This window comes from Carettochelys insculpta, chromosome 12 (assembly GCF_033958435.1).
Source record: "Carettochelys insculpta isolate YL-2023 chromosome 12, ASM3395843v1, whole genome shotgun sequence".
NCBI classification, from domain to species: Eukaryota; Metazoa; Chordata; order Testudines; family Carettochelyidae; genus Carettochelys; species Carettochelys insculpta.
The window spans coordinates 44,557,126-44,584,938 of NC_134148.1; the positions used below are offsets into that span (position 1 = coordinate 44,557,126).

Genomic DNA, 27,813 nt, shown 5'->3' on the forward strand with positions numbered 1-27,813 from the left:
GCTGTTAAGAACATTTTAGGCACTGTTTTGTCAACACCTCATGCTGGCAGAGGTATTGCATTGATATCCTATCTGTCTGTAGCCACATAAGTCAACTGTAGATGTGCAATTCTAGCTCTGACAATTGCTTAGCTAGAATTGCCTTACCTGGCTCCTCCTCACAGAGGGAGGTTGACAGCAGAAACGCCTGTCAACCTCCCTTACTCATGGTATTGAGGAGTAAGTACAGCCATCAACTGCTAACCCCAGCTACTTTTGTGCATGTCAACCAGGCATATGAAATCAAACCCTAGGCAATCAACCCTCAGTGGGTCAGTCTTCCATTATATTGCAAGTTCATTTATTTGGAATGGTAAAGCAAGCCTCTCCAATAAGCTGGAGCCAACAGCTGTTTTCACAGACATTCTTTAAGGAACACTTTCTCTCCATCCCCTCCCCCCACCACACATCAGGTAAAGGGGTTAGCATGTTCATTATTTTGAAAGGCAAGCATTTGTCTGAAGGGCTGAACCCCTAAATTACTTGGTAACTAGCATTTGCTCATATTAGGCAATGAGTCAAAGTAACCCATCCTTTTTACATTCAAGAAATTTCTCTTGTCAACTTAGCCATGTGGCCTAAAAACACTTTCCTAGAGCTTAATTTTAAAATAAGTACTCCCAAAACAATTGCTGCAGTCCTCACAATAGAGATTTTATTAAATTAGTTGCTTTTATAAAACATTGCAGATGTCTTAATTGTTAACATAACAATTTGCCCCACTGTAGTAACTGTTGCAGTTTGCTAAGCAGGTTTTTTTTAAATGAAAGAAAATGGTTAAATCCTGTGGAAGGTCTATAATAGCCTATGAGAACAAAAGAAATTTGGTTCTCAGGCCACTTAAACCAGGCAGTTAGATGTTAAATAACCAACCCATACAGCTGCTTTAATAGAAATATTCAGGTAAATGTAAACTGCTTATACACATCATTTTTCAAATGCAATATAGAACTATTTTGTTTTGACCAAAATAAGTTTTATTTTAAAATACCAAGCTTTGAAAGGATGGGTGTTGCTATCAAGTTATTAATTTTCAGGTGCAGTATTATTACTTTGAAGTTAGTCTCCATCTATTTGTCAAAGACAGAACTTGGGTTTTTTTTTAAAGCAATTTTAATACTAAGTGCACACCATGCCTTTGCTGCAAACTGCTTTTGTTCAAAAGAAATCATTCCAGGAGGTACAGTTAAGGCTGTATTACTAAACTGTGCTGGTAATACAACTTTTGCTTTGTTGAAATCCATTTCCAACTTAGTGGTAGCATTACTATGAGCCACATAGCAACAATTGAAAACATTATTAGAATTTTATTTCTGTGATCAATTAAGTTTCATCATTTTAACCCCTTGACAGACAAGTATCCTAATGCTTTAGCACCACCCAGTCAAAGGCTTAAATAACCAGCACAAAGATACTGCACTTTTGATTGTAGCATTTGGCAGAATTTAAAGGAAAAGAAGTTGTGCTACATGTTTCAGGGTTTATGGGCAAAAGAAAGAACACCAGGGAAAATAAGTGTCACATGAAGTCTTCAAAATCTTGTACATAGCCTCCATCATACCCTCCATAGTCTTCCAGATCATCCTTCATAGTGGCCTTTAAACCACCTCCAGGCACAACCCCTTTTTTCTTCTTTTTGGCTTTACTTTGCTGAGGAAAGACCAAAAAAAGCTTTAGTTTACTTCAGAGTCAACATTGTGTGAAACATGCTAATTTCCTAGAAGAGATGGTAAAAATATGTAAAGGATATTTACTGTATGATCCTGGCAGTCTCCTATATGGGTAACTACAGCATGTAAATTCCTGCACACTTCCGACCTGTTAGTTCGTGAAAATGTTCCCTTTTTACTGTAGGATGTGTATACAGCAATGCTCCTCCCCCAGGGTGCTTCAGAGCTGTACGCTGGAAGTGCCACCTGCCACTCTGGGAGAAGACAATGGCGACAGCAGCAGCTCTGGGGCAATGATGTGCACTACTGCTGTTGAATTTTATCATAAAAGGAAACAATTTCAGTTAAAGTTCAACTCATTCACAGCAAAGCTGCTCTATTTCTAGCAGACTTGCTTCACCATAATCAGAACAGCCATATGTATTCTGTAGTACACAAACACCCTTCAAACTTGTTAGACTACATACAGCCTAAATTTCTTTTCCTGGACCAGGAGAGCCAGTGTCTAAATGCAAAATTATATGGAAGGTGCTCTGACACTATGGCGATGGGCAGCTATATAAAACTAATTCTCAATCGAATCAGTAACAAAGTTAGTAGCAAAATCCTTAGAGAATTTAAGGGGAAAAAACACACAATTCACCCAAAATAACCTACAAGTAATATGCTGTGAACATACTCCAGTATTGTAAAGTCATATTCCAAAGAGCTACACAACATTACTGAACTGAGGAGCAAGCTATTTCTTGCATAATAAACATTTAAATTACTTCAAAAAAACACAGAACCAGAAAATTAGAATCAGTTACAACTAAAATGTATACTTTCCCTCCCATTTCCAGGGCAATCATACACCTCTCCAATTCAATTTCTACTCCAGCACAGTGGAAAAAAATGGAACAGAATCAGTACAAAGATCCAGGACGGGTGAGGGGAGAAGAGAGTTAAAGATGACTGCTTCCTTTACATAAGTACACTGTTCATCAGGCATTCCCAAATTTAGCCTTAGGACAATATCCCAAATCAGAAACCCTTAGGAAGTGCATATTGGTATTATGTAAGTTATGGAAAGACAGCACAGAAAGAGATACAAATGTCTTACCTTTTCTTGTTTTTGTTTTTCACTGCATAGCACTGTCAAAGAATTTGTGATCTTTTTCAAATCATCAACTTCCACTATAAAGAGGAAGAAAATGGGAGACTTCTAACACTAATCGTTTTCAGAAAGTCTTCAAATAATCACTGAATACTCTAAAATATCAGTAAGTGGAAATTTACATCTGGTAGTTTACCCCTTTGATTGGCATCAAAATATCTTTAATAGAGGAAAACATGCAGGGCAATGATGATTTTCAATATCAGTTTTGGATTTCACATCCCCTTGATTACCTTATGCTGAATATCCCACAAATTGTCAATTTAGGAGACCAGCATTTGAATACAGTTACATCTAAGGTTTCTGCTTCAACATTTCAGCCAGCTGTAAGCTCTCCCCATCTTAAAAAAATCTGCCTCTAAATCAGGAATTGCCATGGTTAGGGATGGGACATTGCATAAGCATGGCCAGGTCTTTGATGGCACTGAATTCTCTCTCCTGTGACTGACGGGCTGGTTCTTGCTCACATGCTCAGGGCCTAACTGATACATGGGGTCAGGAAGGAATTTCTTCCTCCAGGTCAGACCAGCAGTAATCTGGGGGTGGGAGTCCTTGCGCACTGTAATCTCTCCTATTCTCCACCTTGTGGTATGCAAGTCTAGCCTCCTGCCGGATGTATTATCTGGTCTGATTTTGGTCATTAAATAGAGCTTGTAGGTGCTGGTGGGGCATGATATACACGTCAGACTATGTTTTGTGGTGGTCCTTTCAGGCCACAAAATCTGTGATGAGCATATTATGCTGCTAAATTTGTAATACAGTTGTGCGAAAGGTCAGATGTTTTGCCTAAAATAGATTTGAGGGCTTTTGGAGAGGAAAGCACCCAGGAAGAAAGGGATGTTATATGCATTTATTGTTCAGTTTGACAGTCCATGTTAGGGGATTTGTACTCCAATCTAACAATTCAATATCAAGCAGTCCTGTAACACAAACTAAAATGTATTAGGTCATGGGCTTTCAATATCAGTAAGCCAACCAGACACAGTATCAAATCACCACTTCACCAAAGGACAGCATGTACATGCAAAGGTAAAAGGGAAGTCTCAAAACAGAATTATGCACCAAATACCTCAGCCAGCCAAAGCAGTGAAAAATCCATTGTAGTTTTATTTCAACAGTTTTGCTTTAGAATTAAACTCAAACTCTTTCAAATGCCCAGTGTCAAATAAACTAGCCAGGATTAAATGGACTGGAGAGCCATTACTTCTTGAATAGAGGTTCTGCATGACTGTGCAAGATTTAGATCCTACAAAGTTTGCCTGTATGTTTAAGTGGGTTGTCCTGACTTGACAGCACCATTCAGAGAAGATCACGTAGCAGAAACACCATCTGCATTAAAAGGCAAAGAGCATGCAGGAAGTGCTTCCCAGTCAGATACTAGTCAAAACAGTTTCTGGGAGGGATATCAGTCCATCATTTAAATGCAAGATTGCATAAATCCCAACTCCAATTTACTTGATTAATATGTTTTTCTAATTTAGCCCTCTATGGGATGTGCTAGGAAATCTCATATTTACAGACTTACATGAAATACATACGTCTCGAACTAATGCTTCCAAAAAACTGGCATAATGTAGGGATTTTTCATACTGTGTAATTTTTTCTTTTAATAATCTGCCAAATTCCGTAAAGTCGTCTTTTGACAATGGATTCATGGCATCTATTCCACAAGTAGTATTTACACCTGGAGAGAAGGAAACATTTAGGGAAAACGTGGGTGCATTTAATTGTATTTTTGTATGGGAGATCAGACTGCCTTTATAACATAAGCCCTTTATCCACAGAACAGGTTGTAAAATTTACCAAAGGGCTTCTGTTTAATAAGTAAGTTTTATATTGCATGATCAATTAAATTCCACTCATCATCCTAATGCAGCTTGATGCAAATCATGAGCGAAAAGTTAAATACATTCATTGTATAACATCCTAAAACATACAATTAATAAGAATTGAAAATATTAAGCTGTATAATTGCTTAGATAAATTTATGCTCTCCTAGCTAGCAAAAAGATCTACCAAATTTAGCGTAAAAGCGCCATTTAATTATAAATCAACGTTTTAATAGTATATTAGCCAATGGGAATGCATCTAAAAAATAGTATAAATAAAGTTGATTAAAATAAGAGTCAGCAAGTGGAAAGCCTCAATTTAAATTGTCTTGATTTAAATCTATCCATCCTGTTTTTAGGAGAGTTTATTATAATTGTTTGTCAATTCTGCCAGGAAAGGAGAAGACAATAATGAGTTCCCCAACCAACTTAAATTTACCCTTCTCATTGCTTATTCCAACACCTAGTCAGTAGCTCTCACTTTCCCAGAGCACTGTACCCCTTTCAAGGAATCTGATTTGTCTTGTATATCAAAACTTCACCACACTTTAGAGCTATTTATTAACACAATAGGGCACAAAAATACTAGAATGTCATAGCACACTTACTGAAAAAAAATGCTTACTTTCTCTTCCCCCCTTTAAATATAAAATCAGTGTGAATGTAAAGAGACTTACATTTCAATGTATAGGACAAGTCATTGCCTGAGTGAAGTTACAGTTTATACTGACTTCACCAGTGCTTTTTGTGAAGGCTGTTGAAAAAAAATACACAAATACCTAGAAGGTTTGATGTTCCCCTGGAAAACCTCTGCATACCTCCAGAGGTACACCCAGCCTATTGGGAGCCACTGATACAGCGTATCACATAACCTGACTAAATGAAAACATACTAAACTGATGCTGAGCCACCCCCTCAGAAAGCCTCCCCTAACCGGATAGGTAATCTGGCTGCACTTTGGAAAGCACACAGCACAAGCAAAAGTTACTAGTTTTTTCTTCGCTACTCCTCTTTATACAAAAAGGTGACTACTGAATGGACATTCAAATCAGGCATCTTTAACAAATTACACCCTTAACTAGCTCTCAGACATTACCACCACTTGTAGGCAGAAAATTTAATGTAGTTTCTTAAAAAGCTGTGATGATTGAAATTAGAGTCATTGCAATGTATACTTCCAGATAGAAATTGGCATGTGGTTTGAAGAAACTTCTGGTTGAGATCAGTATAGCTCATCCGCCATGACATTTGTACTATCTGAATGCAAACAAATGTGATTATGACATTTGTACAACACATCACAGGATGTTTTTCTAAACATGCTAAACACTAAGGGGCATCAATTCTAACCTACAACTGTCACAGTATTTAAAAAATATTGAAAATTCTACAGTGCTGGTTAAAAAAGGAGAGGAACAATTATGAATAACCTTTAGTTGGATGCAAAGTTTCATCCTGAGATCTTTACAATGGTAAAAGTACCATCACAGAAGTCCAAATTTTTGATCAACATACAGCTCTATCTGAAAGAGTTTTAGAACTAACTGTAGTTAACTTTCTGCACTGTGTGTCATATTCTACCACCACAAACTTCTTGTTTGGATTAGGTGTATCCATACTAACCAAATGTTTCTTTTGCTAACTCAAGATCTGATTCCTCTTGTAATTTCTTTAGCCGTAGTTTGTCTGCTAACTGTTCTTCTGGTGTAAGTTCTTTAGGTTCCTCTGGTGCCTCTAACTAAAAAAAGATATATAAAGTAGATTGATTTACCATTGGCATGTCTTTGGTTTTGTTCATTTGTTGCTAATCACGCATAAGCAATTTAGTTAAATCTTGAAATGTCAGTTTACACTGATGGCAAGTGAACCACAGTTCTTGCCCACAAGTGGAGCTGTTGGAGGAAGTGTGGTGATCTCATCAAGTTATCTGAATAGTATACTTCTGTTTAAAATAGTTACTCCCAAAGCCCAAGTATTCGCCTCTTAACTACAAGTCTAACACATATGTTTAAACATTCCAAATTGAACTACTGATAACCACAAGCATGCTACAGGCAGAAACATACCAAATCCTCAACAAAAATAATTTCATGCAATGGTATTATAACCTTAATGTACACACTTAGAAAAAGGATGGTAATAAGTATTATATCAAAGTCAGATGCTTGAGGTCTTATGCAGACTGCATATCAGGACTATCATCTAGAAGAGGGTGATAATTTACTGAAGGGGCAAGTTATATTAATCCTTCAATTGTGAGACTGCTATTTTTTAGACTGAGATTTTTTGGAGCATAAGGTTTCATGGGCAAAGACATGCACCTGACGAAGCAGGTCTTTGCCCACGAAACCTTATGCTCCAAAAAAAATCTGTTAAGTCCATAACAGCGGTTCCCCACCTTTTCCAGACGGGGACCCATTCTGACAATTCTGGAAGACTTGGTGACCCCCAGCAATTCAAAAACAGGGAGGGGGCACAGGGGAAGCAGGGCCTTAACTAGCCAATTTTTGCACCCTGCCCCCATGTCTATATATTCATAGTAGTTATTTCATAGAAAAATGGAAAATACAAAAATAACTATAATGAAAGTAATATTTTACTATTATAGTTCGTCTGAGTTGTGATGGGGAAAGACCCTCAACCCCAAATCACTCCCCCCACCGAACTTAAACCCCACACTCAGGGGCTAGGGTGAGTCACTCACATTGGGAGGGTCACACTCAGGGGCTGAAGGGAGACACTCAAGGGCTGGTGGGTTGCAGGGCTGGGGAGGAGTTACTCAGGGCTGGCTGAGTCACACTCAGGCCTGGGGTAGATACATACAAAAAAAATGAAAACTGACAAACCAGCTACACAGAACAGAAGAGGGGCTGATGCGGGGGGGCAAAAATTACTTACTGCAAGAATCTATTAAGTGGCTTACCTGGGATAGCCACGAATATCAAAAGGTCTTTCTAACATGTAATTGCTTCTCTATTGATAGAGATAGCTGCTGGATGTGGCAGCATTAAGGAGCTGCAAATGCCTTCTTTAAGATCACATGTAGCTCTGAGCTGCTGATGACCCTTAACAAATCTAATGGCAACCCATGTTTGGGTCCCAACCCATAGGTTGGGAATCCCTGGTCTATAAAAGGTGCCACAGGACTTCTTGTTGTTTTTGCGGATACAGACTAACACGGCTACCCCTCCAATACCCTTCTTAGGCTCAGTAAGCGGTAAGCAGATCTCATTCCTCTCATAAAAAGCTAAAATCTTGACAGTGCATCTTACTCTTTTTTTAATCTCCTCTTGTTTTTTCTTCTGCTGTTTCTCTCTCTCTTTTATTTTTTCTGCAATTTTCTTCTTCTCTGAAACTTTTGATTCTGTAAAACAGTGAACAAATCCCTTTTAAGACACCCAATGCATACAGAACATTGTCACAGCATAGGAAACAAGCACCTAGAACTATGATCCTATTCAGAAACCAGAGGTAACTGATGACAGTGCATGCTTTTTACATTAACAAGCCATACAATCCATTATGTCCCATGAATACTCTTTAAACTTGGAACACAATTTGTTTTAATATGCAATGAAGTCTGTGCCTCCCACAGTCCTCACCTGGTTTTACCTCTGCCTCTTTTTCTTCCTCCTCCTCCTCCTCCTCCTCATCATCCCAGTTATCCTACCAAACAGGAAGGAGTATGAATTATTATGATTTATACCTTACTTCTGAACCACTAGCAGTATATGCGCAGAAGGAACCGTCACACTGCACTTTCATCATTAAAATGTGTCCCCCTTTGGGTGTGGAAAAAGCCACACCTCAAACAACAAAAATCATAGAACACTAGAACTGGAAGGGACCTCAAGAGGTCATCGAGTCCATTTCCCTGCCTTCTTGGCAGGGCCAAACACCATCTAGAGCATCCCCGATAGGCGTCTAACCTGTTCTTAGAAATTTCCAGCAATGGAGATTCCACAACCTCCCTAAGTAACTTATTCCAGTGTTTAGCCACCCTGGGTGCAACTACACTATGAACTAACTTCGAAGTTAGGCACTGCATCAAAGTAGCCAGCAGGGAGTCTACACACATTTCCCCTTACTTCCAAGTAGGGTGCCCAACTTCAGAGTCCTTGCTCCATTCTAGGGAATGGAGTAGTGGCCTACTTTGAAGTAGGGTGTGTGTAGATGCTCACCTTCGAAGTTGCTTACTTCAAAGTAAGCAACTTTGAAGTTTTTTGTAGTGTAGACACAGCCCCTAGTTAGGAAGTGTCTCCTAACGTCTAATCTAAACATCCCTTGGTGCATTTTAAGCCCACTGCTCCTTGTCCTATCCTCAGAGGCCAAGGAGAGCAATTTTTCTCCCACCTCCTTGTAACTCTGATGTAACCCTAACTGGAAAACCACTAGCATGTCCCCTCAAATTTTTCTCTTTTCTAAACTAAATAAGCCCAGTTCTTTCAGTCTTCCCGCACAGCTCATGATCTCTAGACCTTTAATCATTCTTGTTGCTCTTTTTTTGAAATGTGGCGTGCAGAACTAGACACAATACTCCAACTAAGGCCTAATGAGCGCTGAGTAAAGCAGAAGACTGACTTTTCATGTCTTGCTCACAACACTCCTGTTAATACATGCCAGAATCATGTTTGCTTTTTTGGCAACAGCACTGTTGACTCGTATTTAGCTTGTTGTCCACTACGACCCCTAAGTCCCTTTCCACAGCACTCCTTCCTAGACAGTCACTTCCCATTCTGTACGTATGAAGCTGATTGTTTCTTCTTATGTGGAGTACTTTGCATTGTCCTTATTAAACTTCATCCTGTTTACCTTAAGACCATTTCTCCAGTTCATGCAGATCATTCTGAACTATGAACCTATCCTTCAAAGCAGCTGCAACCCCACCTAGCTTGGTATCATCTGCAGACTTACCAGGCATACCTGCTATGTCACTATCTAAATCCTGGAAGATATGGAACAGAACTAGTCCCAAAACAGATCCCTGTGGAACCCCATTTGTTACACCCTTCAAGCGTGACTGCAAACCATGAATAACTACTCTCTGAGAATGGTTATCCAGCCAGTTATGCACCCACCTTATAGTGTCCCCATCTAAGTTGTATTTACTTAGTTTATTGATAAGAAGATCACGCGAGACCATGTCAGTTTAAATGATGAAAAAATGTATATATAGCTCTTCGTTGGCAGAAGCCACACTCCAGTTGACAAAAAGTGGCTACACTGTGCGCCTTACAATAGATGCAGTTGCAGCAGCATAGCTATGCACCTGTAAAGGTGTGCAGTGTAAAAATAGTCAGTGTTTACCATGGTAAGCAAAACTCATGCTCGACAGTTATGGAAGCAAGATAAAAAGTGCCACAATCAATTTGTAGGGAAAAAATTCCAATGTTATAGGAAAACATTTCCGAGTAGACATTATGTGATAAAATTAGAACAATCTCGTCCTTTTCTGTGGCACATCCATCACCAGAAACCAACCAGGCTTTGAAGAAAATAGGACGTTTATTTTGTGTTGTACATTACGCATTATGGACTCAGGCTACAGAGCTCTGATGTGTGAACTTGTAGCAGTAGTACATATTGAACTTCTCCAGCCCAGCACCCTTGGGGCCAGACCACTGGTGCTGAATGAGAGAATATGCCGAACCACAAGAAGTCAATATTGTCTAGCAGTATTATCAATAGTTGCTTACTTGGCTCTTAGAAGACATTTAGGTGTAAAGAGAGCTAAATAAACAGCACAGAAAAATAGAGGTAGGAACGCTGGCCATAAGCAAACTTCTGAGACCACAGGAAACTTGGCCACACATTTTAAGGGGACATCCAACTAACTAAACCCATGCTGGATTACAGATGTTGCCAGAAAAGAGCGTGTTAGACTGCAGGGGTTTAATCTGTAGCGTTATCTGGTGATTAAATCTGAATATAAGCCACTTAGTACCCACAGGGGTTTAAAAATGTCAAGTGCTGCTGTTAAAGGTATACCACTTAGTGCACCAGAGGGATGACATTAATGTGACAAACACTGGTAGATTCAGGGTGTGTCTATGCTATGCAGGTTTTTAGCAACAAAGCTGTGTCAACAAAACCCCGTCACTAAAAGTCAGCATGTAAACTTTGTCAGCACTTTTCCTGACAAAATATATCCAACCCCAACAAACAACTTTTGCTTTGTGAGGAGAGTGTGGGTATTAAACACCCATGAATGACGAAAGTTTTGTGGATCAAGTGCAAGCGTAGAGATAGCCTGAGAGTTAAGGCAGATGGAACAATTATGATCATCTAATCCACCAGTTCCATGGTAAACTGGCTGCACATTTCATTCCCTTCCTTCTCTTCCTTAAGTGCACTCAGATTTGAGGCTTACCAGCCATCATCACTTTCATGGCCAACTCCCTACACCTGCCTTTCACACAAGGGATTTAGGTTTGACATCCCTTTTCACCTCATTGCAGTTTAACAGCATATCTGCCTACGGTCCAGCACCCATGGCTCATTCTTTGTCCAGAGGCTATAAGTGTAGACCAGGTACAAACAAGCCATCACAAAAGCAAACTGTATTTATTCTTGGGGGAAAAAGCATTACAGAGGAAAACAGTAAAATCTATGTGCTTTCTAAGAACCTACTAGAGGTCACTTTCAACCGCATCATGGAGCTCTGCAGCATCAGTCACTCCAAACTACACAACTGAATTTGCCCTCTTGGTTACTCATTCACATAAACGTTTGGAATCAAGAACCAGACCCTGACTGGACACTCAAACTACTACTTTGTACAGCTCAGGTCTTTAACCTCCGGTCTCAGTGAAGGGCCCTCCCCTCAGGACATAGCATCAAAGAACTGGCGTTTTACATAACCCAAGTTGCATAGTAACGGATAGAAAGCCGTGCTAGTCTATATAGTATCAAAACAAAAAAGCAGTTAAGTAGCACTTTAAAGACTAACAAAATAATTTATTAGGTGATGAGCTTTTGTGGGACAGACCCCAACTTCTTCAGACCAAGTTGCATACTTTTCTTTAACCATTTCCTGTGACTTCACTTAGCATTTATCATCCTCAAAAGTACTTGCCTGTCTAGAACGTCCCAAGTCCCTTGGTTAATGTTCTAATGGCAATTACCAGGCATTTGATGAAGTGGGTTTTACCCATGAAAGCTTATGCCCAAATAAATGTTAGTCTAAAAAAGGTGCCATAAAATTCTTTGTTTTCACATGATGAGAGATGTTTACTTCCAAATCTCTTCTCCAGAATTAAGTCACCTCTTTGCTATCTCTTGGATAAATCGAATAGATTATTTTTAATTTTCTTTAAAAAAAAGCCATGATTTCCCAATCTCAAATCATTTACATAGTCTGAACTCTTTCCAATTTTTTCCCATAATTTTTAAATCTCCACTAATGTTCTCACAAAAGCTGTCCAGAATCATGCAAATAACCTCCTATCTCTAATCAGTGTTCACCTTCTTATACATCAAAAGATCACATTAGTTCTTAGCTAGTGCGCTCAAATTCATTAGTTCACATTCATTTGATCCCCAATGACTATTTCAAGTGACTGCTTCCCAAAACATGGTTTCCCATTCTATAATTGTGACCAACATTCTATTCCTAGGGATATGATTCATGCATTAAAAGCCATGTTGTTCAAGTAAACCCTACTTATCGAGAGCATGACTGCTCTACAGAAGTAACCTGTCAAAATTCATGACTTCACCAAATTGCATCAGATACAGGCTGAACCTCTCTCATCCGGCACCCTTGAGACCAGACTGATGCCAGATGAGAGACTCTGCCAGATCAGGGGAGATCAATATTTTCTAGCACAAGCACATTACTAACATTTCCACTGCTTGCTGAGCTCTAAGAAGACATTTGGGATAAATTACAGCTAAACAACAGCACAGAACAATGGAAGCCAGGACTGGTGGCTGTAAACAAACTTTATGGGACATGGGGAAAGCTGGCCACACCTATAACAAGTGGTCATCTAACTAAAATCATATCAGATCATGGAGTTTGCTGGACAAGAGTTCAGGAATAGAGACCTTAACCCGTACAAACTTTACTATCACTAGTTCTATGATTTCTTCCAGATCATAAGATATTGAATATATGGGCCAGGAAAAGAGCCTTCAGAACTCTGCCCAGAACATCCTCCATGGATGGGAATACTTACTAAATGTATTTAAAATTATTTTCAGATCAATTTAAATCTGTGCTGCTTTGAATGTGTAAAGAGTAATGTAGTTGAAATGTCAGGGAGTACTAAGTCAACCTCTTTATGGAACTCTGTCAACAGTTACATTTACCACCTACACTTAACTTCAACAGATAACTTTGACAAGACCCGTTTCTCTCCCAAATAACGTTAATAGTTTGTGCTGCCGCCAAACTTTAGTCCTTAGGTTATGCCTATGCTGCAGGGAGAGCAAGCCTCCCAGCTCGGGGGGAAGAGAGAAGAGGGGAATGTGACAGAGGTCTATAAAATCGTAACTGGTGTTAAGAGTAAATAATGCTGCCTTATTTACTTTCTCCACAACAACTAAGGGTCACCAAATGAAATTAAGAGGCAGCAGGTTTAAAACAAAAGGAAGTATTTCTTCACTCATTGCACAGTCAACTTGTGGAATGCTTTGCCAGAGGGCGTTGTGAAGGCCAAGACCATAATACGGTTCAAAAAAGAACTAGATCAACTCATGAAGGAGAGGTCCATCAATGACTGTTCAGCTCGTGATACTATCCCTGCTCATCCTGGCTGTCTGCCTAAAGCAAGGAAGGGGTTAACAAGGGATGGATCACTTGACCTATTTTGTTCATTCCCTCTGAAGCACCTAATGTTGGCCACTATCGAAAGACATGGTACTGGGCCAGACAGGCCACTGGTCTGACCCAGTATGGCTATTCTTATGTCATCAGACTTGCACCAGCTCAGCACAACTAGCATCCTGAAAACAGCAGTATGCACATTACAGCACCAGCTGAAACGTGGGCTAGCGACTCAAGCTCACATTCCGAATCAAGTGGTCTTGAGAGCCCAAGCTGCTACCCAAGCCACAACCTCCACACTGCTATACTCATGCTGAGTTACTGCCAACCTGTCTACTCTGGCTGGGGGCTCATTTGAATCTGCAGAGCAGACACTGCCTTACTGGCTTCATCACACATCAACCTTTTCATAATTTTGCAAGGGATCAGTGTCAGGCTAACAGTCTCTGTGCCAAACATATGGGGGAATACTTTAACCTTCCTGGACATTCAATAATGAATTTGAAAGTAGCCATTCTGCACTGGAAATCATTTGCAAGTTTGATGCATTTAACCTTGGGATTAAAGATCTCAATTATATCATGCATTACAAAGGCAACTTCCCCACCTTTTATATTTAGAGGAATGGCAGTCATCTCAGTTTATTCTACTTCTTCCACTAATCCTATTAATGACAGGTGACACTCCCCGCTCCCCTCCTTTTTTCCCCCCCTCCCCTCCTTCCTTACCTCCCTTCCTGCTCTATAAACCCTGGATTCTTATTATCTACTCCAGTGTTTTCCAAATGGTGTTCTGCAGAACCCCAGGCTTCCACAAAGTGAAAATAAAGGTTCCACGAAAAAATATTACAATAGCTGACTCCTCTGCAGCTCCATGACCTGCTGCCACTGAAACAGTAGAACTAAATTTAATTAGTTTAACAGTCAGCAGGAGGGATCCAGACATTAAACCATCTGAATTTAGCTCCATTACTTCAGCGATCGGAAGTCAGGGAGCTGCAGAGCCCTTCTCACTCACCCCGCTACCTAAGCGGTCACACCCCTCCACCGGTCATGGCTCCACTCACCCCACAACAACCTTCCCTCTGCTGGGCACACATGGCTGCCCAGTGTAAGCTCCTCAACTAGCATCATGGATGTGTTAGTCCTGGGGGCCAGTTTGGGGCTGAAGCAGGTTTATCCTGGTTATGGCAGGGGGGCAGGTTTGGGGCTCAGAGGAGTTAAGCCTGGGCATGGGAGGTGGGGAAAGCTTGGGGCCAGCTGGCGTGTGGATTTGGGGGCTGAGGTGGGTAAAGCTTGGGAATGGGATTCAGCAAAATTCTTTTGCGTTTAAAAGGCTTCTGTGGCCAAATAAAATTGGGAAACACTGATTTACACTAATCTGAAGAAGTGGATTTTATAAATAGATTCTTGGTCTCTGAAGTGCTATTTGAAGTGCTACAGACCTGCTTGTTACCCATAAAGGTAAGCTTATCAATTGTAAAATTCAAAAGTTCACATTCTTATTGCTAAATTAGTGTTCAATGCCCTGAAACATACTGAACTAAGCATCAGTATCTCACCTTAACCACTAGTATAAGACAGCACATCTCTGTTTTTAACTGTGATTTGTTAAGCCAATTTATCCGGCCACCCAAGTTCATCTACAAACTCATTTAAGATTATTTGGCAAATGAAAGATTCTAGCTTCCCCTCAAGCACACCTCAAATAATTTACATGAATTCCAAGTAACAACAGTCATCATCTTGGCTTACAGTAATATATTGATTCCAGAAACAATGTGGGTGAGGCAATATTTACTGAACCAACTTCTTTGGTGGGAGAGAGAAACTTTCAAACTTACACAAACCTTAACAGTTCTGTTTAAGCTCAAATGATTCTCTCTCAACATAAGTTGTTGATCAAATACAAGAGAACAGTAGACCCCTCACCCCACTTACACAGAGGTTGTGTTCTTGCACAATCCCATGTAAGTCAAATTTTGTGTAACTTGGGGGAGCCAGGAAACTGACCAAGGCAGCACAACTGGTCAGCTTCCTGTCTCCTGTCAGTGGCCAGCAGCTTAGAGCCTGGCTCTGGGCTGCCTGCCACTCATGGAAGAGGGGAAACTGACCAGCACTGCTACGCAGGTCAGTTTCCCTGCTTCTGTCAGGGGCAGCAGCTAAGAGTCAGGCTACCAGTGGACAGGAGCTGGAAAACCGCTCCTATGGGGGCAGTGACTTGACAGGAGCAGGAAAATCTCTCCTGTCAGTGGTGGCTGCCCAGTCAGCTGCTACCCTGACAGCTGCTAGGAAACTGACCAGCACAATAGTGCTGGTCAGTTTCCCCACTCCAGCTAGTGGCAGGGAGCCAGTGCCTGAGCTGGTCAGTTTCCTGCTCTTGGAGGGGAGCCAGTGCCTGGCTCCAGGCTGCCCACCATGCAGAGTGTGCCAGGAAAGTGACCAGCGGTGCTGAGCCAGTCAGTTTCCTGGCTCCCCTGAGCAGCAGGCAGCCTGGAGCCAGACATCAGCTCCCCACCACTCAGGCTGCATTAACCTAAGATACGTGCACTCAAGTTGTGTGTATCTCAGGGTTCTAGTGTACCTGTCTCACCTCTCCAGTATCCCGGAACCAACACAACTAAAAACACCACTGCATTTATCAACTACTTTCAATAATAGCTGTTTACAGAATGCTTCCACATCCGATCCTTTCCTTTGCAGATACTCCCTTTTATTTAAGAGTGTGCAGTTGGAATGAACTCCCCTGTAGAAGCAGGATATTGCGGCCATGAGATCCTGCAAACTCATTCGCAGTCAATAGGTCTTGTTGAAGCCACCTGGTACCTTCCTAAGGAGCCCTGTTTGAGAGGATTGCAGGCAACTGTTCTTCTCCCCCCTTGGGCTTTCCTTTACGGTGTACCACAGGAACCTACATTGTCACTGTTCACTCAATGTGCATACAATGCTGCTTAGACAATTAGTGAGGACATATGGGCTGCAGTGTATTTAACAGGCTGATGACCCCCAGCACTACATCTCTATCCCACCTGACCCAGCTGGAACAGTGCAATAACTCACATGGTGCCTAGATGAGAATAAGAACAGATTTAATCCAGACAAGACTGAGAATCTTGGCAAGCTGAGAGAATCACCTGGAAGAATTTATAACAGAACTCCTCACAAATGATTACCTCTCCTACAGAAGGAGTACAAACAGCTTGGAGGTATTAGGCCCTGGGCTGCTCCTGGGCCACAGAGAAGCTGTAGCCAAGAGTGCTTTCTTCTCATCTATGCCTGCCCAGAAGAGTGTGACCTTTCCTCTCCAGACCTACTACAGTTATTCATGTCATATCTCAAGATTATACTCCTGTGATAAACACCACCTGGAGCTCTCTTGTCGCCTGTTTAGAAGCTGAAGCTAGTATAGCATTACAGCAACTCATATCTTAAGTGTGGTTTAGCACTTGGAGCATATTAAACCACATTATGCCCCATCATTCATAAGAGATTCCAAAGAACTAATGGAGAGAATTCATGGTGCTGATTTTAAAATTGAAAGCCCAAAATAGTTTGAGACCTGACTGTATGAGTGAGCATCTCATAGTGACATCCTGCCACAGTTGAGGTTAGAAGTGTAAGTGCATCTCTTTCTAGATATATGGGAGTGATCTGCTAAGCAGTACATTTTCTATGAGAGAACCTGTTTCAGAACTCACTGCCCCATCTTGGTTTGACAAACCTATTTTACCCCCTTCTCCTGCCTCATGCACTTCTCCAAGATGCGAGAAGGAATGGGGGAAGGACTGCAGACAATATATATGGACAATCTTTTGTGATTTATTATTTATGGGATAGGAGTTCAGCGCTCAGAGCGTGCACCTACAGTTACAGTCTAGAAATCTAAATATATTTTCATTGAGAAAATGAGTTTTGCCTATTCTTCTTCGTTACCCCAACTGAAAAGTCCAGTGGCAACAAATCCTTAGTTAATTTCTTAACTTCAATGTAATTTTACATTCAAAACTTAGTAACTGTGTTCAGAAACGCATAAATGAATAATTCAGCTGTAATATATGGACACCAAAATGTTCCCCATACTGAACAGCAGCAGTAAGGTGCTTGCTACACAGTTATAACTTCCTAATGCATGACAATTCAAGTTCCAAAATCAAACAGCGTTTTTTGAAAGTGACAGGGTACTCCAGTGTCTGACTCCCTGATCGCTTCTGTTTTAAATAGAACTATCAGAAATATTATTCAATGAAATCTCTAGACTGTTCCCTGAACATTTGTTAGCTCTGGCTCCTTTAAAATATGTTTACACAGCAGCCTTATTTCAAAATAAATTATTCCAGAATAGCTTATTTCAAAATAACACTGCTACACACAAAAACGCATCTACACACAACAGGGCCGCTGCGTCCAATACACTTCCCATTCACCACGTGGTGAATGGGTCAGCAGGATGTGGCAAATGCAGCTCTGGAGATCCACACTCATGGGGCTCCCCTTCTGCTGCTCCACGCATGTCCCACCAAGTGGTGGGACAAGTACATGGAGGCAGCAGCAGCGCTGAGCTGTGGACTCTTGTGGCTCCAGCCTCAGGGCACTTGTGCAGCAGTGCAGCTCCAGCCCCGGGTCCGTGGCTCCACTAAGTAATCTCTGAAGGGAAGGGGAGAGCACCTGATTCGGGGGTGGGAGCATGTGGCAATCCATTCAATTTCTTTCAGACACTGCTCCTATAGAGCCTATTTCAAAACAGAGCCACTGGATACACTACGGCTTACTTCAAAATAGACTATTCCCTGTCTAAAGAGCTACTTTGAAATGGCAATATTCCTTGTAGAATGAGGTCTACCAATTTCAAAATATGCCAATAGCAGTTGTGTAGTGTAGACACTAGGATAGTTATTTCAAATCAACTTTGCTGTTTACACTTACCCTTAGTTACAAGGCTGCCTAAGGCAGCAAGTCTATTTCCCTGGTAATTGCTATATTCCTCAGAACATTTTAGAGCAGGGGTGGGGAAACAACAGCCTGTGGGCAAGATCCAGCCCTCAAGGCTTGAGGCTCCCTTCCCCCATTGTGGGATTGGAACACAAGAGGAGTGAAGTGTCTCAGTCAGTAAAGGGTTGGTTGGTTTTCTACCCTTCTTCCCCTTCTTTAGTCACCTATTTGGAAGGAAAAAATGTCTACAGCCCAAATAGACACCTTCTAGCTTGCTGTAGATCCTTCCCAACTTCTGCATCTACTATAGATCAGAATACAATAAACAAGATTATTACAGTATTCATTTTACCTGTTCCAGCCAAATACACCCAAAAAGAGTACTACTATTCTTAGTACTAGTGGAGGAAATAAAGTGTCTTATGTTGAAATAGCCATGTAAAGCAAGAGTCTATTTTTGGAGGGATAACAGTTATAGTTTACTGTCCTTCAAGAAGTAGGCAGCTGGGAAGCACAATTAAGTAGCTGTTACGAAAAAATGTTCAATTACAGGTAGTAAAATCTGAGTTTCAGGGAAAATGTGAAATGTAAAGCCTTTTTGGCCAAAGTATTTTGGAGGCTATAAAGCTCCATTTGAAGCAGTTACTACTCTTTTTAAAAAAATAGTGTGAACACTGAGCACTGAGATATCTTTACCCATTTTGCCTGGTGAGGCCAATGTCCATAACAATGGAAGGGTGTGGGACCATGCATGTGGCAGAACAAGCACATTTAAAAAGGTACAGCACACCCAGGGCAAACTTGTTCAATCACATTTATTAAATGTCACCCTGTAAAATAGGTGACATTAAGCTAACACAAACACCATCCAACCTTAAAAAAGTTTCAGAAAGCCTCTTACGTTGTCACCAAAGGCTCTTAAGAAAATAAGTCATGGAGTAAGAGAGAAGGTCCTCTCCTGACCCAGTAACTGATTTCAAGATAGAAGACAAAAAATAGGAATAATGGTCAGTTTTCACAGAGGAGAAAGGTAAATAGCAGGTTCTGTAGTGGGACAAATGCTCTTTAAAATATGCATAAGCAAACTGGAAAAAAGAGGAAGAGCAAAGTGTCAGTTTGTAGTTGATACAAAATTATGCAAGACAATTAAGTCCAAATTTGACTGAGAAGATTTACAAAAGGATGTCAGAAAACTGGGTAAGAAAAACAAATGAACTTCAGTGCTCATAAATGCAAACACAGCATGGAAAAAACAATCCAAATTACGCAAACAAAATGATGGGATCTAAATTAGCTTTTACTGCTCAAGAAAAATCTTGGAGGCATTGTTTATGTTCACTGGTGTTCAAATCAAGACAAGTGGTGATGCTAGGTCACACTCTCAGAAAACCATCATCCAGCATAGTCTGTCAGGTTCTCAAATGGAACACACAAGGAAAATGTAAAAGAGAAAGTACTCAGACAACGTGGACGAGATCTACCGAGACTGAAGGACAACAACTAGGGTACTCCCGGAGTCAGCTAAAAGTTTTGTCCCAAGAGCGAGTGAAGTGAAGGAGACTTGTAGATGACCTATGCTCCACTCAGAGTATGAGGGAGACAGAAGCGACTGCAACAATTAGCGTGTAATCTCCCTCCTAAGCATCAATGGTAAATTGTTCGCTCGCGTCATCCTTGGCAGACTCCAGAAGATTGCTAAGAGGGTGTATCCTGAATCACAGCGCAGATTGCATGCAGAGAGATCTACTGTCGACATGGTCTTCTCTCTGAGGCAGCTGCAGGAGAAATGCAGGGAGCAGAGGAAGCCACTCTCTATTGCCTTCATCGACCTAACCAAGGCCTTCGACTTGGTCAGCAGGGATGGATTGTTCAAACTGCTCCACAAGATAGGATGTCCGCCACAGTTACTCAAAATGATCCAGTCTTTCTACGAAGACACGAGAGGAACCGTCCAATACAATGGCACATTATTGGATGCTTTCAGCATCAGGAGAGGCGTCAAACAAGGATGCGTCCTTGCTCCGACATTGTTCGGGATCTTCTTCGCACTCCTCCTTAAACACGCCTTTGGATCTTCAACAGAGGGCATCTTTTTGCAAACAAGATCTGACGGGAAACTGTTTAATCTTGCAAGGCTGAAAGCTAAATCTAAGGTGCGGGAAGTCCTCAGAGATATGCTGTTCGCAGATGACGCTGCTGTCCTGTCACACACAGAAGACCAGCTTCAGAAACTGCTGGATTGGTTCTCCAAAGCATGCAAGGACTTTGGGCTCTCCATCAGGCTAAGGAAGACAAATGTACTTGCTCAGGACGTTGCTGTTTCTCCATCAATCAGCATTGACAACTATACGTTAGAGGTCGTCCACGAGTTCGTTTACCTTGGGTCCACCATCACTGACACCTGTCCTTGGAGACTGAGCTAAATAGGAGGATCGGTAAAGCAGCCACAACTCTGTCCAGACTCAGCGAGAGAGTGCGGAATAACAACAAGCTGTACACTCACACCAAAATGCAAGTCTACAGAGCCTGCATCCTCAGCACCCTCCTTTATGGCAGCGAGACTTGGACCCTGTACACCCGCCAGGAAAAGAGGCTGAACATCTTCCACTTGCGCTGCCTCAGGCGCATCCTTGGAATATTGTGGAAGGACAGAGTGTCCAACACTACCATCCTTGAGCAAGCTGGAATCCCAACTATGCACACCCTCCTCAGGCAGCGGCAGCTCTGCTGGCTTGTCCACGTCCACAGGATGAATGATGGAAGGATCCCAAAAGACATCCCGTATGGCGAGCTAGCCTCTGGCAAAAGACCTCCCGGACGCCCCCAGCTGCGCTACAAAGATGTTTGCAAGAGAGACCTCAGGGAAGTAGACATCAAGCCAGACAGCTGGGAGGAGCTGGCAGACGATCACAGCAGATGGAGGCAGGAACTATACAAGGGCCTTCAGAAGGGTGAGTTGAGGATCAGACAGCTAGCAAAGGAGAAACGAGCCCACAGAAAGCACAGCAAGGATCTTCCAGACATCCATTACATATGCAACAGATGCAGCAAGGACTGTCACTCTCGTGTGGGTCTTCACGGTCACAGCCGACGCTGCAAATGAGGATGCCAAACGGAACTACAAAGGGCACGTTCCATAGTCTATGCAGACTGAAGGATGCCGCTGCTACTATTATTACTACGTCCAAGCTCTCAGATCTGGAAATTTTGGGGTATCCATTACACAACTAATATTTTTTGTTAAGGGACATCTAGGAATTACACTGCATAGGATTTAGACATTTTAAAATGTTTTAATAAAAGTAGGTGTACAGTTGAAAATTTAATTAAAATTCAAATGTGAAGGACTAACACTCAAAGTCAGTAAAACTAGCTCAATGATTCCCTAGTACAGGGTGCACAAAGTGGGGGAACGTGACATTTGGTAAGGGGGTGCAGTGCGATCAGTTTCCTGCCTCCCCAGCCCTCTGATTTCTGCCACTGCGTTGCCAAGGGAATGCCACCCCTCCCCACTGCCGCTGGGCCTGTCAGAGTGCACAGAGGCCCTGAGACAAGTGGCAGGGGCAGCTGGTGAGTTCCCAGCTTGATGAGGTACCCTCTGAGGTCCTCCCGCTGAGCACCCCGCCCCTGAGCACACCCCCCATACCTTCCTATGGTCCTCCCACAGGTTGGGAGGGGACCCTGACTAATTGCAGGGCCAAAAAGGGGAGCGCAACCTAAAAAGTTTGCTCACCCCTGCTGTAATATAAAAGTACCATTTTAACCCTTTGAACACTACCTACCTCTAAAAGGAAAAAATGAAAGGTTGCCTAGTTTTACAAGATCGAGAGGAAGTCAGAAGAAACACCACTAGCTCAGAGCAAAGGTTCTGGCCTATAGGAGATAATGCCAAGATAGGACTTTATGGAACAAATTCAACCATTCAAGCCTCCCTGTCTGTCAGCCCTCTGTATCTACCTCTTCCTCAGCTGCTCCACCAAGCTAAGAACTTCTAAGCAGGAAAGAAAAAACAATCTCCAGAGGAAAGTTCAAAAGTTGACTACCATCTGGCAGATCCATAACCAGTTGTGCACTGAGAGCCTGCCAGTAGCTTAGATGTGGCAGGTAGTCCAAAAAACACATGATTCTTCATTCACTGGGGCAACAATCAAAACCTTTTGACATTAACTGACAGGGCTTTGCTTTGGAGATGGGGAGCAAGTTACAGAAAGAAAACTATTCATTCACCTGAAAAGCCTAAGCATAGTTCTCAACTGTGTGTGTGAAGTAGCTTATTAAGATTTTCTAGTACTATTTTACTTGACCTTTCAACTTTTGATCACCCAGCGGACCAATTCAGACAAGTTCTCAGTGTATATGAAACCGCATAATGTAGAAATTATAGATGCTGACCTATAGTCAGCATCTATAATTTCTACATCAAGCTCAAATTGCTGATTGAACTAGTTTTTTTTAAAAGAACATATTATCTTAAAGACTTCAAGTGAACAAAAATCTGTCACATCACTACCCCATCATTACACCTATCACTTAAGTTCCCATCACTAGCACAACTTTGCCAGAATTATTCAGCCACCTCTCACCACATGAAAACGAACGACTCTAATCCTGTGCCACAAGCTCGCCTGACAAGTTTTACTCATCCCGTAGAAGACTCCCTGAGTCGCAATTTAATTAGGCCGTTTTTAAGCGTCTCCTCCCACCTCAGTGAAGCTTTCGCTGATGGGGTCAGTGAAACACGTATAGCCATTTAGCCCAGTGGCCGCCTTCTGACAGCCCCTCACTCTCCCGCATGAGTCACCCAACACCACAGCCTCGTCCAGGTCCTTCAGCAACACGAGTCGCTGTTATGCGGTATGTTTATTAGGCCGGCCCAGGAGGGGGGCGTTCAGCAGGTCGGGAAGGGCGCTGGACCCCAGCAGCACCGTACGTCACGATGCAGCGCTCCGCCCCGGCGGCCGTGCGCTGATACATGACCCAGCTTCCACGGACACATGGCAGCCGCCACGTGCTGGGCAGGGGCGGCCTCCGCTCAGACGAGGCAGGCCGAGACCTGACCGCCCGCCCGGCCTCCCTCCCACTGACTAGCCAGGGCCGCTCACAACGCCCTCCCCTCCCACGTCCGTAAACGGGCCCCACGCGGCGCGGCCCGGCCCCACCCTCCCGGAGCTCGCCACCCCGCACAGACCGGGCCTCCTCCCCCCTCCAGCCCGGCCGCACCACGGCGCCCACCTTCACATCATCCTCTTCATCCTCCCCGGCCCAGCGGTCCCCGCCGGCGCCCGGCGTCGGCAGCAGCCGCTTCGCCAGCGGCTCCGCCACCTCGAAGTTGTCCGCGTCTGTGGGAGAGACGAGAGCGGGTTAAAGGGGCGGGAGCCGGCGGAACCCGGCCGCGAGCCGAGCGCGCGGCCAGCACCTACCCCAGGAATCTGCCTCCGTCGCCATCTTGTCCCGCCGCACAGGCACCTCCCGCGAGCACAGCCAGAGCGAGGCGGGCTGAGCCAGCCCGAGAGCGTCCCAGCCAGCTCGGGGCGCGGGGCACGCCGGGATAGCGGCGGACAGGGAGGGCGGGGCAGGGAAGCGCTGACTCTCCGCCGCGGCGCGCGGGGCAGCAGTTGGCCGGGGGGCGGAGCCTGGCTGTCCGGGGCGGTCTCTGGCCGGACGCGGGGCCCGAGGGTGTCGGGGCGTGCGTGTGAGAGGTGCTTTGGGGGCAGCAGCCTAGGGCGGGGGGCCTGGGCAGTGTTCCCTGTACGCTGAGCGCTTGGGCGCCGCCCAGCCAGTTAGCGGGCCGCCGGAGCTCACCATTGCAGCGCGTCTGGTGGGGGGCCCCTCTGCGCGTGCCTTGGTGCACGACCACGTGCGTTGCGCCCCGGGCTGGGGAAACGGGCGGGAGTATTGGTCGGGGTGGGGGGAGGCGGGGGAAGGAGTCTGTCTGGGCTTGTGTGGAGAGGGGTGTCTGGCTGGGGCGTCTGAGGAAAGCAGAGGCTTGGGGGCCACGGGCAGCCATCTCGGGGCTGTTTGCCTGGGTGGCCGCAGGAGGAGGTCTCTAGGGGAAGCGAGGCAGTCCCTGGTGAGGTGGGGTAGCTGCTCTGGCTGCAAGCTGGGGGGGGGGTTGCTGTGATGGGGTGCGGGAATCCCCTGGGGGCTTGTTTCGCTCTGTTAAGTGCTTTGGGGAGTGGGCAGGGAGAGCTGATACACATCATGTCTCAGAGCTGGACGGGACCACAGGAGGTCAATTCCAGTCCCCTGCCCTCTTGGCAAGACCAAGCACCATCCTCGACAGATTTTTTTTTAATCTATTTGCCCTAGACCCCTAAATGGTTTCCTCAAGGAGTGAGCTCACAACCCTGGGTGTAGTAGGCCAATGCTCAAAACATTGTTATTGCACCCCCACCCTGGCTACCTAATGGCAAAAGGGGGCAGTAGGTTCTAACTGCTGGGTTTCTTCTGATCTTGCCTAAACTCAGGTAAAAGGTGTGAACGTGCTCTGATATCACTAAAATATTCTGACTAGCCTGGGCTGAAACGTCAGGAGACAAGGCACAGAGCCTGGTAGGGAGCACAGGCTACACCATGGCTTCATGCCTGTTCTCCAGCATTATCTACACATCAGTAAGGTGGTGTGATTGCAGCACCTGTAGCTGTATCAGAGCTGGCTTTGTCTTAGTACTACTTTACCCCAGCCCTTCAGTACATACTTGGGCAGCTAGCCTAAGCCAGCATCTATATAATCCTAGCAACGAAGGGTCCTGTAGCACCTTATAGACTAACAGAAAAGTTTTGAGCATGAGCTTGCGTGAGCACAGACTCACTTCTTCAGATGCTGGTCCTGGGAATCTGCAGGGCCAGGTATAAATAAGCCAGAGCAAGGGTGGGGATAACAAGGTTAGCTCAGTCAGCAAGGGTGAGGCTTACTACCAGCAGCTGATCTGGAGGTGTGAACACCAAGGGAGGGGAAGCTGCTCCTGTATTTAGCCAGCCATTCGCAGTCTTTGTTTAAGCCAGAGCTGAGGGTGTCGAATTTGCAGCTGAATTGTAGCTCAGAAATTTCTCTTTGGAGTCCAGTCCTGAAATTTCTTTGCTGTAGGACAGCTACTTTTAAGTCTGCTACTGTGTGGCCTGGGAGATTGAAGTGCTCTCCTACGGGTTTTTGTATATTGCCATTTCTGATATCTGATTTGTGTGCGTTTATTCTTTTACGTAGAGACTGTCCAGTTTGTCCGATGTATAGAGCAGAGGGGCATTGCTGGCACATGATGGCATAAATTATATTGGTTGATGTGCAGCTGAATGAACCCACGACGGTGTGGCTGATCTGGTTAGGTCCTGTAATGGTGTTGCTGGTGTAGATATGTGGGCAGAGCTGGCAACGAGGTTTGTTGCATAGATGGGTCCCTGAGTTAGAGTGACTGTGGTGCAGTGTATATTTGCTGGTTAGGATTTGCTTCAGGTTGGCAGGTTGTCTGTGGGCAAGGACTGGTCTGCCTCCCAAGGCCTGTGAAAGTGGGGGATCACTGTCCAGGATGGGTTGTAAATCTCTGATGATGCGCAGTAGAGGTTTCAGCTGAGGACTGTAGGTGATGGGTAGTGGTGTTCTGTTGGTTTCTCTCTTGGGCTTGTCCTGTAGTAAGAGGCTTTGTGGCACACGTCTGGCTCTGTTGATCTGTTTTTTCACTTCCTCAGGTGGGTATTGCAGTTTCAAAAATAGTCCTAGGGATACTTGTTTTTGGTGCCAAATCTCAACAGAATTAGTGCATGTAATGTCTCCCAGAGCTGTAAGTTGCACCTTCTGATCACCCTGTAGACGTTGCCTTTGGGTGAATCGGTTATAAAAAGTGCCTTTTCTCTTTTAATATGGAGTAAAAGTCTGCATCTGGTCTTCACCAATGTCCTGAGCTGATGTAACTGTCTCACATAAGGTTATGATTTTTTTTTAAAACGAGAACAGTTATGCTGGTATAACCCGACAGGAATAGCATTACAACTGTAAAAAGGTGCCTTGTCAGACTACCTTATTCACCTTCCCTGCAACTGCCTTGTCCACTATAATACTGTATTATGTTAATTAGCTAGCATGTAAAAAATAGAGTGAAGACACGGCCTCTGAGTCCATACCTGTTCCTCTGAATATGACAGATCTGTAAGTTACCTACATTACTATACGGTAAACTTCTAAATAAAATTAAAACACAGTACAAGCTTTATTATCCAGGCTGTGCTGCTGCTTGTTGCTGTTCTCTCAGTCAGAAGAGGAGGCGTGATCAGTAGTGGCCTTGGCAGCCTGCCTGCAGCTTGCCCACCACTGCTCTTATTGGACAGAATTCTGTCCAATAAGAGCAATGGGGGCAGTTCCTGGGAGCATGCAGGAGGGGGTGCAGAGCCATGTGTCTCTGAGGAAGCTGCACCCCCCCGCCCATCACCCAGACCCATGCCCCCGACAGCTCCAGCACTCTCTTCCCATTGGCTCCCAGACCCCTAACCTCACCCTGATCCCTCCTTCCTTGACCCCACCCCCAAACCCTCTGCCCCTCCCACTCAGACCCCTCACCTCCACCTTGATACCTTCCTTCCAGACTCCCCATCCCCACCAAGGGCCCTCCCCTTCTGGACCCCAAACCTGCCTGCATCCTTTCACCTAGACGAACCTCCCCAGCCTGCTCCTGCACCCCTCCCTCCCAGGTCACCTACCCACAGCCCACTCCTGCACCTCACTCCCATCCAGATCACCCAATTCCCAGCCTACTCCTGCACCTTCCCTCCCACCCTATAGCCCATAGTCAGGGACCACATCAGTGAGGTGTGTTTTTTTCTTCTCGCTTCTGTGACCCCCAGCTGGTTTGTTTATGGGTCAGTAGTCCCAACTGAAAAAGATTCCCAGCTCCTTCTCTAGATGTACACACTTCCATTAGATTTCTTTCTAATTGTTATAAAAAGAGAACATTTATATGTAATGCACAGCCTTGGCAATATGGTAGCTATATTGGTCCCAGGATGTTAGAAATTGAAGGTGGATAAGATAGCATCTTTTATTGGATCAGCTTCTTTTGGTGAAAGAAGCTTCTGAGCTGCTCTGTGCATGTTGAAAGCTTGTGTCTTTCATCAACACAAGTTGGTCCAATAAAAGATACTAGCTCATTGACCTTGTCTTTCTAAAGATCTCATGGCATTTTGCAAGATAATGGGTTTAACTCATGTATTGGCTGAGGTCAGACTGAGCATTAACAACTTTTGAAATTCTATGAATTTAAATTAGATTTCATATTCACTTCCTGACTTAGACTGTTGGAAGCTTTGATGCATGCAGTTAAACAGCTGTATTTCAGACTAGAGTTTATTGTATTTTAGATATGTTGCATTTGATTATCTTTATATCAGCATGATATCCTTTTGGAGATCTAAAATATTATTTAATCTAGTATTG

The 27,813-nt window shown here is 43.7% G+C and overlaps 1 protein-coding gene across 1 annotated transcript; it reads right to left on the minus strand.

Moving 5' to 3' along the window:
- Positions 1-672: 672 nt before the first annotated feature.
- On the minus strand, positions 673-23,868 carry EIF3J (eukaryotic translation initiation factor 3 subunit J). Its single transcript, XM_075007163.1, has 8 exons — positions 23,813-23,868; positions 23,625-23,731; positions 8,297-8,360; positions 7,967-8,058; positions 6,318-6,432; positions 4,391-4,549; positions 2,812-2,885; positions 673-1,689 (listed from the first exon to the last, which is right to left on the minus strand). The coding sequence occupies exons 1-8, from the start codon at positions 23,835-23,837 to the stop codon at positions 1,558-1,560; spliced, it is 768 nt and encodes a 255-aa protein (XP_074863264.1). The 5' UTR covers positions 23,838-23,868; the 3' UTR covers positions 673-1,557.
- Positions 23,869-27,813: the final 3,945 nt, after the last annotated feature.